Source organism: Apostichopus japonicus, chromosome 11 (assembly GCF_037975245.1).
Source record: "Apostichopus japonicus isolate 1M-3 chromosome 11, ASM3797524v1, whole genome shotgun sequence".
Classification (NCBI taxonomy): Eukaryota; Metazoa; Echinodermata; class Holothuroidea; order Aspidochirotida; family Stichopodidae; genus Apostichopus; species Apostichopus japonicus.
Window position 1 is genome coordinate 3,843,518 of NC_092571.1, and position 18,511 is coordinate 3,862,028.

Below are 18,511 nucleotides of genomic sequence, written 5' to 3' on the forward strand. Positions count from 1 at the left end.
GTGGGGGCGGGGCGGTCTGAGTTTTAGAAAGGAAATTCAAGAAAATATGTGATATATAGGCTACTGTCTCACTCGAATTTTCTCATAGGGCCTTCTTGTTTGTACCTGGGTTTATGCCTTCCAAACTGTTAAATTTTAGAACAGTTTTTATGACAACTACCCTAATATATTTCAAAATAAATATAACTTAAAGCTGTTAGCAAACTGCTAATCCACTAGATAGCCTGTGTAGGAGAATGCGTAAAAGTTAGTTGGCCTGACGTTTTGATCCTAATAGGATCTTCTTCAAAGGCTAAATGACAAATAACAGTAACAGAAGGGACAAAACTAATACATTTCAATCACTCTTTCCCAAGCGTGGGCACAATTCCCTAAGCGTGGGCACAAAACGGATAATACGTATATGTGTGTGTAGTGTACGCGGTTGCGTGCAGTATACGTTGTCTATGCATATTTTAATCGTACATTATGTCTGTACCTTGCCGGTAATTAAGCATATAGGCCCTACCTGCAAGTTCTTGTTCATTTTATATTATTTTTCGTGGCATTGTTCCACGTATTTTGAGGTGAATGTTTGTTCAACTTTTCCATGTTTAAATTCGGAGTTCAACAACGATTATTTACAATAGAAAATTTACAATGGAAATGAATGTGGGATACATTTCTGGCGTCAACATGTGTCATATATTTACACTTGTTTTCCATCGCTGCAGCAAAAACATTTGCAGCAATGAATAAGAGAGGAGATGAGAGCAAAATCGCAATTAAGATGTCGCATTCCTTCAGTAAAGAGTGCACTTTCTTTACTACAACATTATATATATATATATATATATATATATATATATATATATATATATATATATATATATATATTTGTACCTCGTAAAACTTTGTTGGTCAAGTATGTTCTTTACTTTGAGTATTTTACTTGCAATTGTTTGTATTTTTAGCGTCCCCACTCCACACACGTCACATACATATTCATAAAAATGTATGCAAGTTCCCAACTTTCTGCCGTTATAATGGACTAATAACTGTTTAGCATGCATGCTCTGAAGTTTTTCTTCAAACAATTGCAAGTAACTGTTGCATTGCGTTCGATCGATAGTACGTATATATAGAGATAAACATTATACTGGGCTGAATTACGCGGCTCTCCATGTGGCCGAATTCACAACTTCACTGATCTTCGCAAATACTACACTGAGGAACATGGCGAAATTTGACAACCAGCGTCGCAAAGGGTCAATGGACGAAATCGTGAAAAGGTAAGTTCCGTACTGCTGTAAATGCCCTATATGATAGCATAACGAACTTCACGAATGACAGAATGAACAACTTATGTAAGAAAAGTCTTTGTTCGTGTGCGGCATAGGCCAATGAAAGTATAGGCCTATTTTAATCACTAAGGTAGGCTGTACACTACTGTAGGTCACTACCTTGTATAATTGTGAAGCCAGTTAGGTCCCTAAAGGACATTTTGGAGGGATATGATCTCATTTTGGGTAATCAACTCACAAAAACACTTCTTCCGCATGCACCTCCCCCTCCAACACTAGTTGGCTTTTGCATATTTTGATAAACATATTCTTCTTCTACTTATTTAACCAAGCTTTCTACTATAGAAATATTCGGATTGTAACATGTCGGTATTACATCGATAACAACTTTTAAATGACAATATCTGCGTTGTAAAACTTGTAATGAAAATTTAGACAATATTCGACAGTCAGTAGGCCTAAACGTGAGTATATGTTTTATATGTCATCGGTAACATTTCTGCAAACTTTACCGGTACCGATAATTGTTATAAGAGATGGATTCGTTAAATTGAGACAGTACTTAAAAGTTGTCCCAAATTATGTAATGTTCTCTCATGACCGTTGTAAGTTTACATGACAGTTGACACAGAAGAACGACATTGTTATGTACACAATTCCGTAGGTGATAATTATATTATTTGTTGTGTTTTCATTTATAGTTGCAAAGATATGTTTTGCTACGATTCGGCAGCAAAAACTGTCGTGCGGCTGATAATTGACAAACTTGGACAGGAACACCCTGGGATATCTGACAGATTAGCAGGACTAGCAATAAGAAGAGCTTTTCCGGGTGTTAGAAGAAATCGGCCGGGGTGTAGGAAGGCTCGCAGGCAAATGTGTTATTACGGGATCAGCTTTAACAAGAACAAATCTCCAATATATAATGGTATACCAGAGAAGGTGAACAATCCTGAATTGGGGCTGATCCGCAAACGACGACAAGCTATCAATTTTCACGTTCCGCCCCACTTCCAAATAGACAAGAAGTTGTTGTCATTCACCGTATGCGATTATGATGTCGGTCGTGGTTCGTTTGGGAAATGTCGACAAGGCTACTACAGAGGGATCCAAGTTGCGATCAAGGAATTTACCAACCCTAGGCAACTGGGAGAGAATGGACTGAGGTGTGAGGTAGAACATGAAATATCTATGATGTTGAGGCTTCAGCAGCATGAAGGTTTGTCACATTTGATTGGCGCTGACACAACGTCCACCCCTTTCCTGTTGTTAACTCAGCTTTACCATGTAAATGGAAGACCTCTCACAGTCTCCAGCGCACTCAGACAGCCTTCTGCAAATGTAACAATCCCACTGGCACCAATTGATTGGAAAAATGTGATTCAAAAGTGTGCTGAAGCTGTTTTGACGGTTCATAATTCCGGGATCCTTCATAATGACATTAAAGGTATGTGTTTCCTTTCATCAGTATCAGTTCAGTTAACATACCTGTAACCCCCATCCTCCGCCCGGGTTTGGAGGGACGAAGTTATGAAATTATATTACAAGAGTAAATTGTGGTCTTAAAGGTACATATAGATCATCGCTCTATTTAAGCTCACAGAGGCTCACAAAAACGTGATTCTCCTTAAAAATGGCTTTGCCACCCCCCCCTCCCCCCCGCCGCCCGCACACACAACTGAAGACATGGTCATATATACTCGATATAGTTGGCATTTGTAGAGATTTATGCAATTTTAAATGTTCGTTAAGGTGTTGTGACTGTTTGAACGTTTTTTGTCTAAAATAGTAGTCACAAAGAAATAAAAGTGTATTTTCTCCCCACAGATAACAACGTTGTCTTACATCTGCAAGATGGCCAGTACAGCCCCGTTTTGATTGATTTTGGAAAAGCGTGTCTAATTACGCAAGGTAGAAAATTAAGACTTAACTCAAAGGAAAGAGAGCAATGGAAAGTAAGATACAGGAATCTGGCACCCGAGCTTGTGGATGGAAAAGAAGCAGAGAGCACCGCAACAGATGTTTACTCATTTGGACACTTTGTGCGCTGTATTTCCAGAATGACCCACGAACAATCTAAACTTTTCAAGGAAATATATGTAGTTTGTACGAACAGTTCAGATAAGAGAGCGAGTTTAAGCCTCGTGTTAAAGGTATTGACGGGAGAAATTAAGATCTAAAAAATGCTGTGCCATGTATTTCGGAGCATCGTCTCTCGTGTTTAACTATATCAACACTTTTCCATGGGCTGCAATGACCTCAAATAACTATATTTGTGATTTTGTTAAATATTAATGGCAATGGTGTTAAAACATTTGTATACTTGCCATTAAGTTACGTAACAAATCTATATCACATCTACGCCTTAGAAACGCCTTTTTAATACACAAACCGGGTGGGGTGGTCCACCAGGCCCAACCCCCCCCCCCCGCCCCCGTGGTGCAATCCGATCCCTGAATTAGTTTCCCTAAGGTAAGATAAACTGTTCAAATACACTTTTCGTGGGGAATTTTTCTTTAGTTCAATCCATAATATTACTTGAGCAAGGGAGCAGCTTGATATTCATAAGGTCCGTTACTCATAAGGTTCATTGATCATAGGGTTCGTTAATCATAAGGTTCATTGGTCATAAGGTTCGTTATCCATAATTAGAAAAACGTTTCTTTAATCATAAGGTTCGTTATACATAATTGGAAAAAAGGTTCGTTATTCACAATTGACAAAAGATTCGTTAATCATAATTGGAAAAATAGGTTCGTTATTCATAATCGAAGGAGGTTCGTTATTCATAATTGAAAAAAAGGTTCGTTTTTCATAATTCGCAAAAAGGTTCGTTATTCATAATCTTCTACAAATAAGGTTCGCTATTCATGATCGCGAGGTCGTCACGCCCCAGTGCCCCTGCATCCCACTGCCCAAAAGTTGAGGTAACCACTGGTAGTTTCGAGCTGTGCGTTGCCAGGGGAAGAGGGCGGTCACTTGCGGCCCATGGCCAGACGTGGGCTTAAGGGTTAACGACGGCAACTACCGAAAGTACGGCTACCTCATGAATAATTTGCCGACTAGTCACAGATGCAGCATGAACCATTTGCCCAAATGATATTTTTTTACCTTTTTGGGGGAAGGGTGGGGGAGGAGGCGGAGGGTGGCTCCGCCCTGCCTTTTTGTTGCTATTATTTCTGTATGAATACTGGATCTTTTTCTGATTATGAAAAACGGACATTTTTTGCTACTATGAATATCGAACCTTTTTGCCGATTATGAATAACGGACCTTTTTTGCTATTATGAATATTGAAACTATGTTCCGATTAGTAAAAAAACGGACATTTTTTGCTACTATGAATACTGAACTTTTTTAAATAATGAATAATGGACCTTATGAACATTGAACCCTTTTTATTATGAATAACGAACCTTCTTTTCCGATTATGGATAACGAACTTTTTTTCGACATAATGTACGTTATTAATAACGAACCTAATGAACAATGACACTTATGACTTATGGCCCTTATGAATATCGGGCTGACCCCCATAAGCAATACATGCATGTTACCGTCATAAAATAACACAAATTGTAAAGAAAATCAAATCAAACTGCAGTCATACCCAATCATGATATTTGGGAGACGCAAGATTTTGCACCCTGAACTTATCCGATGTGTTAATATTATTGTGCTTTTCAAGGTCTGTTCTTTTCTTTAAAGACCAACTATGGAGACTTTTCGATGAACATAAAATCCCACCATTTTTCATGTATGTAATCCTTAACTGATTCCAATTACATTGCTGTAATTAACTTTACCAATTTCGGACGTTAAATAAGTGAAAAATGGGACGAAAAGTCAGCTTCTATTTCAGACATTCCTGAAACATTCCTAAGACATCAGGTGACCATGTGACGTCAACGTTTGTATACCTCACTCACAACTATACTTTTAGTGTGTAAAGTCGTATACTTGAGCTGCCAAAAACATCAACGATATTACTCCTTTTTCCTCAAAATGTCACAATTCTGTGTTGTTGGAGGTTGCAGTTATACCTCATCCAACAAAAGCATCAGCTTTTTTAGATTTCCGAGTAAAAGAACCGACGTAAAACGCCGCAGACTTTGGATCAATTTTTTGAGATCCACGCGGAAAGATTTTTCAGCACCCGGAGTATCTCATGCCCATGAGTCCACATGCATGACCCTGCTTCTGTGTATGCTGCAAATGTCTCATTCTGTGAAAATTATATACTGTCGATAGCTGTGTCGGACCATGGTCGGACATAGCTAATGTGAAATTGACCGTAAACACGCCCTGGACGTCCTTACATGTAACATTATATCACGCAATTGACAGTAATATATTTACTGTAAGAGATGACCGTATATATACCGTGCCAAGGGTATAGCATTGTTAGTACATGTACGGTAGTTAGTTACAACTCTCGCCGGCGTTGGCTCACAGCATGTGTAAAAAGCCATGTTAGGATTTATCTATTTCATTTGTTGTATTCCAGTATCGTGAGTTCGTGATACATGTGTAATATTGTCCGTTCTGTTTATTCCGACATCTGCATGTTCCAAGGAGTTGAATAAAAACGGTAGTATGTAGCGATCGGACGTTTTATTTCGTTAGTGACTGTCTTGTGATTGTGGGATGTTAGTACTGGTCAAGGCCTGTTTCAACTAGACCTAACTCTATGGAATTACACAGACTCACGGTAGTTTTTCGCCCAGGATTGAACAAGAAACGTGGATTAGGATATTCACTGCTAAATTTGTTTATTGACAAGATACTTTTTCTGTGTTTGTATACTTTTGGATATTAAAACGAGTAAGTACTATGTAAGTATATTGTACCGTACGGACCTATTGACGCTACGCTATGTAAAAGATGCCTCCATTTGAGTGGAAATTTTGCTAATAAAATAAGCAATTTAACTAAAATTTCTGCTTATAATTGTCTTAAAACTTGTTGTTAACCTTCATTTGTTCTTGTTTTAAGCTAACAGCTTTTCAAACGCTCGAAATTGGAAGTCAAAAACAGTACAATTGTTCGCTATCTGTGTACAAACAGTGCCTATATCAGCGTTTGATTTTCGCGGTATACAAACTTTGACGTCACACGGTGACCGGAGGCTCCTTTGGGTCAATCTCTGTTTTCAGACATTCCAGAGGTTCATGTCACGTGACTACCCAAAATGTCCATTTTCGTGGTCGTTTTTGATGGGTTATAGTAGGTTTTGGAAGATTATTTTTTACACATATTGATTATGGGTATGTAAACTCCTAAATTAATGGAAAATCTCAACAAAAAAAATTGCCTCCATATTTGGTCTTTAACCCTCCCCCCCCCCCCGAAGATTTCTTAAATTAGTCCCTGGTGTGCATCCACGTTACGATAATAAAATTAAACGCATGTTACTATCGCGAGGTGCCGTTATATAATCAGGAAGTTGTTCGAGTTGTTATAGAACAACTCCCTGGTATCATGAAGTTCCTCTGCAATCGTTCTGCTCTTTTGATTTTTAATAAGGTGTAGTATGCCATTTTCACCATGGAAGTATAAGTCCGAGTAACATTCCATGATTTCACATTATCCATTGATGTTCACTATTATAAAGGTATGCTGTATTTACCTTAAATATGCCAGATTTTCAAATATGGTCACCTTTGGTAAAATTCTTATGTTTTTATTACCCCCTTGGAGAAAATTTACCTTATCTGGACATTCAGTCAACTTGTGTGTTCATTTATAATGTCTGAGAACAATTTCGAAAGTAAAACCATCGAGGAAAGTTCTTTTGAAATCGTCTAGCAACTTTAGCATGCTATAACTTGGGGCCATTACAGACTACCTTTACGTTTTTGATCACTAGTTCGCGACACAAGGAGTAATCATACATGTTACATTTATTCCGAGTAGCTTTCATATACTCGAGAAAGGAACTGTGATTTATTTGAGGCCAAAATGCTTAGAGAACTCCCCCCCCCCCCCGCCCCTTCCCTCTTAGAAGTTAATGAAATCATGTTTTCTTGATGAATTAATTATTTACGGTACATTTTGCAATATTTTGCCCACAATACTGCCATGATACAAGCATTGGCAAAGGGAATATCAGCTGAATATTGACTGCATGGGGTAAGACATCCCTATAAGTTTTCTCCACTATATATACTGTACGTTCTAGCTGCTTCTTCCACAATGTCTATCACGCACAACACCTCTACATGAACACCATATACGTATACGTACGGTAAAAAGGCTATGTAATTTAAGCTGCAAACAAAGGAAACATTGCGTAACAGGGTCTAACCACATGCTAGTGGTTAATCTTGTTAAACGCTTCACTGGGGATGCTTATGATTTTCAGAAATACGTGACAGTGTCTTTTCTTTGGAGGCAAATAGTCGAATGAGACGGGGGGGGAGGGGGGAGGGGGATATGTGCCATTTAGCAAGATATTTCTGCGAAAATTCAAACAATAGTCTTTGATATAAATTTGCAGCAACATTATGCATACATAGGTAACCATAATTTGACAAAATATTCTTAACGACGAGGAGTAACGCTAGTATGCCCTTCCATTTTTATTTAATTTATTGTGCAAATCGCTACATCCCCCACCCCCCACCCCATCTATGCTAGTATGTGTGAAAAGTTTTTTTTTTTTTTTTTTTAAGGCTAACCGGTTTAGTTGGCGAACTCCTGCGTGGTTTAGACAGTGACTTGCCAGTATACACCCAGTCACGTACAGAGTCCCCCTTGACAATTCCAGCCTTAATGTTGTGTCTTCACGTATTTAGTTATAAAAAACAATCTAGTTTAATGGCGTCATCTCATGTGGTATAACAGAATGTGTAGCAAACGCTGATACGTGTGCGAAAATTATCAAAGGAGAAAACAACCTCGCCGCGAGAAAAGTAAACAAAGAACGAGAATAAAGCAGCAGCTAATTCAGAAAGGGTTACTATTACTTTCAAACGTATATAGTATTAGCAGGGAGTTGTTATGCAACTCCCTGGTATTAGTCAGCCATACATTTCGTACGCTATTCCCGGTCACATTATTAACACTCCTGTTGTCATGTTAGCAGCTTTGACCGCGTTTGAAAACAAGCGCGTTTTTTCATGCTGGTTTTGCTGTCGTTTGATTGGAGGATGAACAACGACTGATCAGGGAGGTCTAAAATATCACCTCCCTGATCAACAGAGGGTTGTATATTGCGGTTTTACAAACTCTCTACAATAAACCAAACGGATGTATTGTTGTGTTTGATACAGTATAAGGCAGGCCGTATCGTGTATTTCCATTGTTGTATATGCATATGCATCAAGAAGCAGATAAACCAAACACGTACCATACTAATCGGACATAAATAATAGGAGTGTTAGCCCAGTGGTTATCCCATACCTTCCAATTATAAGGTCACCGGTTGGAGTCACTCCAAGATTAATGTATGTCGTCCAGTTACAGAGTTGTTGACAATCGACAATTCATTATCATGGACGTTAAATAAGAGACTAATGTCAGTCAGCTTGCGGCTTTGATAAGCCAATGAGGCTTTTTCGCGAGTTCCTGCTTGCAGAAGGATCTAAAATACATAAATACATACAAAAAAATTATATGTCCGATAAGTACTTTCTTTATGTGTAAATAATTATACATAAAAGAGTAAGCCAGGCAAATTAGGAGACCCGTGTATGTGTCTTCTCATTTGTTTTCTCATGATTCCAGCGGTAGTGATAAGAATATCGAACATCCACGCCAGTGCGCCAAACTTCTTTGTGAGGGCGTGCTGTTTGTTGAGGTATTAAAAGGGCCCGCAACGTGACTTTCGTAACAAAACAAAATGAGCAACCACGAGGATATTTGCCTATACTTTCATAGAAATAGCTTGAGGAGTTTTGTTGGTTTGACGACTGCATATATGTATATGTTATAACTGAAAAAAAATTGGAAAACATTTGTAAGATACATGTGGTAGTATGTATGTGCAGGCCATGCACAGTCACGTTTAAAGCAGCATTTTGCGTCCTTTTCTATGATTTTTCTCAACCTCACTGATTCCACTTTGCCATAACGACATACATAACTAGCTAATCTATTTATATTTTACTTCAAATGGTGGCATGAAAGTCGAAAAATTTGCAACTTTCAACTTTGTTGTTCTCCAAGATATTTTCCGTTGGGAACCCAATAAACCTCGCCCATAATATGAATATTTAAACACTACGAACGTCATTGACAGATACGTAATATAACACCACGCTTGATTTGTGTACAGTCTATATGGCAGTTGTACCAGGGAGTTGCATAACAACTCCCTGGTACAACCAACGCGAAGTCTTCAATCTATTTTTAGCAACGGCTCATAACTAAACCTGCATCTCTGATTGGTTGAATTCAAACTAGTGGGTTTGGCGGAATTGTATGCGATTAATTTTAACTGTGAAATTTGTCGAGGACACTCTTCTCATTTATCGACATAAATCGTTAATTACTCGCTAATTAACGCTCTTGGCAGGGTGAAACTTGGATGGTATCTTAGATTGCTGTTTTATGATTGATACATGTAAAAAAATCGATGCACATGTTAAAAAAGTGGAAAAAAGCGACCCAACGCAAAATGCTGCTTTAAAGATATATATGCTGTATTAGAAAAATGTCAGATATTCAGATATGGCCCCCTTTGCTTTGGAATTTCCGACGCGTAAGTGAATCGTAATCTGCCCGAACAACTCCCAGGTGGTACAATCAACATTAACGTGATGCTCAAGTTTGGCGTAAATTTGTTGTAAACGCGTTGTATCTATGCTACGAGTTTCCGATGTGTAAGATAATCGTAATCGTGTCGTAAATTTCTTCGTCACGAGTGTAAGGTCAACCTAAACGAGGAGAAGAAATAAGTTTTAATAAATAAAAAGTAATTATTAACTTCCGATATGTAAGTTGTCATAAACGTAACGGAAATCTGTTGTTCCGCGTTTACACTGTTTACGGAAGCGTAATCACTTTGTAAACGCGTTGTTCCAAATGTACGGGTTTCCGATGTTTAAGGTGACCGTAAGCAAGACGTAAATTTCTTCGTGTCTAGTTTAAGGTCAACCTAAACGTGGAGAAGAAATAAGTTTTAATAAATAAAAAAGTAATTATTAACTTCCGATATGTAAGTTGTCATAAACGTAACGGAAATCTGTTGTTCCGCGTTTACATTGTTTACGGAAGCGTAATCACTTTGTAAACGCGTTGTTCCAAATGTACGGGTTTCCGATGTTTAAGGTGACCGTAAGCAAGACGTAAATTCTTCGTGACGAGTTTAAGGTCAACCTAAACGAGGAGAAGAAATAAGTTTTAGTAAATAAAAAAGGAATTATTAACTTCCGATATGTAAGTTGTCATAAACGTAACGGAAATCTGTTGTTCCGCGTTTACATTGTTTACGGATGCGTAATCACATCGTAAACGCGTTGTTCCAAAATGTACGGGTTTCCGATGTTTAAGGTGAACGTAAGCAAGACGTAAACATCCAAGGACTGTGCTTACGATAACTTAAATGCGTGTCTTTTTCCCGTGCGACTTGAATATTGGTCTATACCCTTCAACCGACAACGACTGGAACTGGCCTCGAAAGAAAAGCAGACTAGGCTTAAGATTGTGGAGAGCGATCAGGGTACCAACTCACGAGATCTGGGTGGAATTCTCCATTCAGCAACATTGATTGATAGTCGATAATATGAATCCTGAGATGTGTAAGCCCTAACCAAATAGAGCCACGACACTAATGTGTGTGTGTGTGGGGGGGGGGGACAGTTGATAGTGTGTCCCCCACCTATCGAAATGTGGGGGGACGTGTCCCCTCGCCCCCCCCCCCCTCAGAATTGTCGCAAATGCTCCATTTTATGCTTTACCGTATACCAATTTCGATACGTTCCAGTATTACATTAATGTTACTTACGGTTCGTGGGATTATTGCGTACTTGGGCTCACACGTTGACTGGTTGTTAGGGTTCTGTTGCAGTTATACTAGGTTATTTATTGTAGTAATTGTTGGTATCTTTATTATTACGTGTACTTCACGTCTATGCTTGGGAATTCTATACCTTCACAACTCATTCAGTATGTTTCTTTACCCTTGGGCTTACAATTACGTTAACATTGTTCTATTTGCATGATGTGCGTACATGGTACGTGTAGACAAGATTTTGGTTGAATGGAGTTTAGGTTGAACCTTTGTTTACCCAATGTTATACAGTTACATATGATATGTTCCCTACGTTGTCATTGAAGTATATATAGTGGACAGCTTTGAAAGGTTAAAAGGTTTGTGTCACTTGTAAGAAACTAAAGAAGAGTCTCAACTGATGGCTGACCTACTAGCTGATAGGGTCACATGTGAACCACCTTTTACCAGTGTCGGCGTTAGTGTCTTTGGCCCATGGCAAAGTCTTGACACGTAGAACCAGAGGTGCTATTGCTAATAGCAAACAGTGGACAGTTATATTTTCATGTATGTATACAAGGGCATTGCAATACCGTGTTTGTCGATACCATTGTCCCTTGGACATTTCTTGTGCACGCTAGACTATAAAATTATAACAATGACGTCGGTTGTCATCCACGTACTTTATGTTGCAACAGGTAATGATGTGCAACAACTGTGTACATGCGCATATATATGGTAACATGGAATACACAGTTTTGCCCAAAGTATTGGCATGTCGTTTAAGAAGTCTCTCCGAAAATTAAGGTAAGTAAAGAAACTTCGGCAAGGAATCCTGTCTAATACTTTCCGAGCAAACATATATGTCAAAATAACGACAAAGTATAAAATATCGATAGTATGTGATACAAAATATTTATCAATTTAACTCTGTTTAAAGAAGCCAATCAAGCCTGCTTCAATTAAATAACTTCCACTATGATATCACACGCTACTTTAAGTGCGTAGTAAACGAAGGAACGATATGGTTGTTTGATATTACAAGTTTACTTACAAACAGGGATTCCTAGATTTAGCAAGCAAATAATCAATGCGACTGCTGCGGAAGGGTTTCTTTTGTTGTTTTGCCTGCCCAAGTTTCCAACCTTAGCTTAACCTATTGGAATGGAAAATTCACGTGCCCTTACTTCGTGACTTGTATCAATGTGATCAGAAGGTAGTATTGTGAAGTTTAGCACAGTCACCGAAATTAAAGAGAAAGCGGAAACCCCTTACCTGGAAATATATCATTAAAAATATTTTAAATGAAGAAAAGTTTACGAGTAAGATGAAAAATCAAAACTACAGTATGAAATGTAACACCCAATGAAATAAGGGCAGTATTGAAGAACTCAGCATGCATAGACTCCGGATGAGTGACTTGATTAGTCCGTATCGAGTTATATTTGTCACAGGGGTTCTACACGTGGGGTCAGCCCGATGTTCATAAGGAACCATTAGTCATAAGGGTCATTGTTCATAAGGTTCGTTATTCATAACGTGCATTTTTTTCGAAAAAAGTTCGTTATCCATAATCGGAAAAAAAAGTTCGTTATTTATAATCAAAAGGGGTCATTGTTCATAAGGTCCGTTTTTCATCATCGGAAAAAAATCCAGTATTCATACAGTAATAATAGCAACAATAAAAGCAGGGCGGAGCAACACCTCCCCCGTTCGCCATAGCTCTGCATATATTCTCCATTCTGAAAATAAACTCGACGTATCATTTCCATTAATTGAAACCGAACATTTTGTACCAAAGAGCGGCAATGGATCACTCTACACACAGGTGTATGGAACGCCAAAAGGCCCACAATATACGAAGATGATGTTACAACACACGATGATATACTAACTTCACATGATGATGTACTACTTTCATATGAAGATGATGTTACAACACACGATGATATACTAACTTCACATGATGATGTACTACTTTCATATGAAAATGATGTTACAACACACGATGATATACTAACTTCACATGATGATGTACTACTTTCATATGAAAAAGATGTAACAACACACGATGATATACTAACTTCACATGATGATGTACCACTTTCATATGAAGATGATGTTACAACACACGATGATATACTAACTTCACATGATAATGTACTACCTTCATATGAAGATGATGTTACAACACACGATGATATACTTACTTCACATGATGATGTACCACTTTCACATGAAGATGATGTTACAACACACGATGATATACTAACTTCACATGATGATGTACCACTTTCATATGAAGATGATGTTACAACACACGATGATATACTAACTTCACATGATGATGTACCACTTTCATATGAAGATGATGATACAACACACGATGATATACTTACTTCACATGATGATGTACCACTTTCATATGAAGATGGTGTTACAACACACGATGATATACTAACTTCACATGATGATGTACCACTTTCATATGAAGATGATGTTACAACACACGGTGATATACTTACTTCACATGATGATGTACTACTTTCATATGAAGATGATGTTACAACACACGATGATATACTTACTTCACATGATGATGTACCACTTTCATATGAAGATGATGATACAACACACGATGATATACTAACTTCACATGATGATGTACCACTTTCATATGAAGATGATGTTACAACACACGATGATATACTAACTTCACATGATGATGTACTACTTTCATATGAAGATGATGTTACAACACACAATGATAAACTAACTTCCCATAGTGATGTACTACTTTCACACGTATATACTGATAGTTTACGTTGATATACTGTTTTATACGTACATTACTGCCTGCTTAAGTTGATATATTTTCACACGTTCATGTACTGATTGCTTACGTAGGTATACTGTTAAACACATACATGTCCAGCTTCATATCAAGTGAGGATCTCTGCATATTTGTATGAATTATTCATGATACGGGAGACTAGAATATTTTATAGCGGTGATATTTCACATGGTAGTCATACTATAGCTAAAGTGTAAACTATATCAAATATTCGATCGGCAAATGGCGCCACCAGGCGTCTAATGCCCCTTTCACACTGACTTGATTTCCAACGGGTACACCAGGGTGTACCAGCTGAATCTCTCAGTATGAAAGGAAACTCGGATGAAACGCAAGTGAAACACCGATTGAAGTTTTTTTTACCCTCCAAGCGTCAAGGGTAAGCAAACGGTGGGTTCACCGTTGGAAGTATAGATTTAAAGTTCTATGGAACGCCAAAGGAAAGCATTGTACTGCCCACAAACTCGAGTACTAAATCCACATGTACTTTAGTACTAAATGAGATTACGTATGTTGCTAATGCCTGTTTCTAAGGCTTTTTTTCTCAATTTTTGTGCTGAATCCAGATGTACTAGTAATAAATGAGATTGCGTACCGTTGATATTTCCTGTTTCTAAAGCGCTTAAATTCAAATGAACGATGACGGGCGGGATTAACTAAAATGTATACACCATTAGGAAATTGAGGGTGTTTCGGGGGAAGTGTAAAGACCGGTCTAGCACTACGTAAAAATAGGCTAGTCCTATACGGCTATGTCACTGTCGGTATGTCATATACACAGGCTATGCCTTAACATACAGACTGGATCTTGGCCGTCGTTAAATTCCCCGAACCTAGGCTATATCTAAGTGCAATTTCGCACGATCTGTAAAGTTCTTTTGCAACGAGTCGGCCGCTGTGCGAGCAAAAAACACGCGTAGGGTAACGTAGCAAATCAAATTCATGGGAGCATTCTTGCTAGTATGAAACGACGGTGTTCGAATTTTTACTAGAGGTTCATCGTTTATTTCAACGGTGAATCCAACGGTGGTTCACCGTAAGAATCGGCGTGAAAGGGGCAAGGGGGGGGGGCGGAGGAAAGTGGGAGAGAAGGATAGAAAAATGAGCGGGAAGGGAGGTTGGAGGTAGGAAAAGTGGAAATTAAAGAGCAAAGTGTGACAAAAACTAGGAGAAAGTGAGAAGGAAGAAAGGGGATAGATTGATCGAGTGTGAGGGCGGAAGGGGGGGGGGGGGGGTAGCGGGAAGAAAGATGGTGAGTGAAGGGGCTAGAACAAAGGGAGGGGGTAATGACGAGAGATGGAAAGAGCTGGGTGCGGAATGTGTGGAAATTAGAGGGGAGGGATATATGGACGTAGCGAGCGGTGGGGGTGTCGTGTGGGGGTGTCGTACCCCCAATAATTTGGTCGCCGTCGGCAAATTGATGACTCGTCGGCAAATTGATGGCTCATCGGTCGTCACAGAGGGGAGAAAGGGGAGCAGGGTGACGCCAGAGGGCGGAGTGCTACAACGGACAGGGTGCATGGCTAAGGCCCCGACAGTGTGGCTAAGGTCCCGACAGGGAACTAAGGTCCCCGACGAAAGAAATACATATACGTGTAAAAACAGTATACCAACGTAACCTATCAGTATATGTAAGTGTAAAAGTAGTACATCATCATGTGAAGTTAGTATATCATCGTGTGTTGTACATCATCTTCATATGAAAGTAGTACATTATCATGTGAAGTTAGTATATCATCGTGTGTTGTAACATCATCTTCATATGAAAGTAGTACATCATCATGTGAAGTTAGTATATCATCGTGTGTTGTACATCGTCTTCATATGAAAGTAGTACATTATCATGTGAAGTTGGTATATCATCGTGTGTTGTAACATCATCTTCATATGAACGTAGTACATTATCATGTAAAGTTGGTATATCATCGTGTGTTGTAACATCATCTTCATATGAAAGTAGTACATCATCATGTGAAGTTAGTATATCATCGTGTGTTGTAACATCATTTTCATATGAAAGTAGTACATTATCATGTGAAGTAAGTATATCATCGTGTGTTGTAGCATCATCTTGATATGAAAGTAGTACATCATCATGTGAAGTTAGTATATCATCGTGTGTTGTACATCATCTTCATATGAAAGTAGTACATCATCATGTGAAGTTAGTATATCATCGTGTGTTGTAACATCATCTTCATATGAAAGTAGTACAACATCATGTGAAGTTAGTATATCATCGTGTGTTGTACATCATCTTCATATGAAAGTAGTACATTATCATGTGAAGTTGGTATATCATCGTGTGTTGTAACATCATCTTCATATGAACGTAGTACATTATCATGTGAAGTTGGTATATCATCGTGTGTTGTAACATCATTTTCATATGAAAGTAGTACAACATCATGTGAAGTTAGTATATCATCGTGTGTTGTAGCATCATTTTCATATGAAAGTAGTACATCAGTATGTGAAGTAAGTATATCATCGTGTGTTGTAACATCATCTTCATATATTGTGGTCCTTTTGGCGTTTCATACTAGTGCGTACCCGTTTTACATACAGTGAAATGATTCCACTTACTACTCCTTCAAGAAAACTATAACTTATATTAATAATATCGAGAAATTCGACTGATTATGAATAGCGAACCCTATTTCTGATTAGGAATAAGGAACCTTTCTTATCAATTATGAAAAACGAGCCTTTTTGCCAATTATGAGAAACAAACTTTTTTTTTTAAATTATGAATAGCGAACTTTTTTTCGATTATGAATAACGAACCTTTTTTCCAATCATGAATAACGAACCTATTTTTCAATTATGAATAACGAACCTTTTTTTCCAATTATGAGTAACGTTCGCGGAAATGCCCCCAATATTCAAGAATAGTGTAGTTGCCTTGAAAGATATTGCAGAACACATGGCTGAGTATGCCGCGTCGAAAGGTCTTCTCCAACAACCCAGAGGACATTGATTGGTAGCCTATTCGGACGCAAAATAATAATAGCGACACCACTGCAAAATTGGTACATTGAACATGGTCTCGTTGTCACCCACAAGAGTAGCATGTGGCAATGTGACACATTCGCGTAGCGGATATCCAAAAGTAATATGCAATGTGAGAAAATACTCCAACCAACTAATGACACAGAACAAGTTCAACTTCTTAATTGGCCATGTATTTATTTAGGAGGAAATTTCTCCTTAAAAGGAAAAAAAAGAAAAAAATTAAAGGTTACAACTGCAATATTGCTTCATTACATTACTGCATAAGGACATATATGACTTTGAATACTTAGATACAACGTATTGCTTTGGAGCAATCTTTACCCGATAGTGACATAAATCTAAATTTAATCTAACTCCTGAAAAGTTTAAAACTTTCCAGTGTTGTCTCTATATATCTCTGGATCTTTCTCAGTTGTAAGAGAACAAACCGATACGTATCAATTCAGCCTTAATATATATAATTACCATTTATTCTTTCCTCTACAGTAGAATGACGTTACATCTTCTTGTCTGAAGAGCTTTCCCACCTTTATATCATGGAATTCTAATTAAACATTTATCTTTTAACATACGAGTTCTGAATTGTTAATATATGACGAATATTGCCTAAATGATGCTGACAATACTTGTTGATACATGTGGTCGCTGACATTATGTTGTGATACATGTTACGGTCGAAGTAGGTGCAAAAATATCCCCAAACAGAGCTTCAGGTCTTCAACTCAATGTTAGGAAAAGTGGCAAATGGTGCCAGTTCTTAAACTGCTAGACGAGCTCCGCAATACAGCCAATATTTTGTCCGGTCAGGTGATGTTCCTCCATCCCAACTCCGCCGACAAGCTGCCCTATCCAGAACATTACATACTGTATGAATCTGGATTCTCCAGGAAATAATTGTGTTTTCAGTTTCACAGTTAAATACCAGTCATAAATTACAGTATACTAGCCCAGGCTTCAATACAGGTATCATTTAGGATCCTGTGTCCCATGATATGAAAAATCAAAATATTCTAGCTCTGCTTTTTTCTTTAGCTAAAAACATAGCATGACTCGATCCGATGGTGGTGTTTTGGAGAGATCTTATCCAACACTCACTTGCTGGATGTGATATCTCGCATAATTACTAGTGCAACAATTAGTATCACCTGGCAATACAATACATTGTCTTCTTGACTAAGCCCTGACCTGGTAGTGTTTCTTTTGTGTACACTAGCTATCCCAAGAGTATGCTACCCTGTACCTTTGTATAATGAATAGAGGGATTAGGGTTTATGTAAATCGTCCTACATCCTGGACATCAATCTCTATCATCAACAACCAGGGTTTGACTAAAAAGTTACTTGTCGAACTTTCTAAAATAAACAGTTGACAGATTGACTTATTCAGTCATAAATTCAAATTAACTAAATTCTACTATTCTAATGT

General features: G+C 38.1%; 2 protein-coding genes across 2 annotated transcripts in view; both read left to right on the plus strand.

Annotated features, from left to right (window-relative positions):
• The window catches only part of LOC139975801 (uncharacterized), a 218,521-nt gene that overhangs the window by 136,329 nt on the left and 63,681 nt on the right, over positions 1-18,511 (plus strand). The window lies entirely within an intron of this gene.
• Positions 1,787-3,905, plus strand: LOC139975827 (probable LIM domain-containing serine/threonine-protein kinase DDB_G0287001). The gene is made up of 2 exons (XM_071984040.1): positions 1,787-2,730; positions 3,111-3,905. Exons 1-2 carry the CDS (start codon positions 1,899-1,901, stop codon positions 3,461-3,463), a joined length of 1,185 nt encoding a protein of 394 aa, XP_071840141.1. The 5' UTR covers positions 1,787-1,898; the 3' UTR covers positions 3,464-3,905.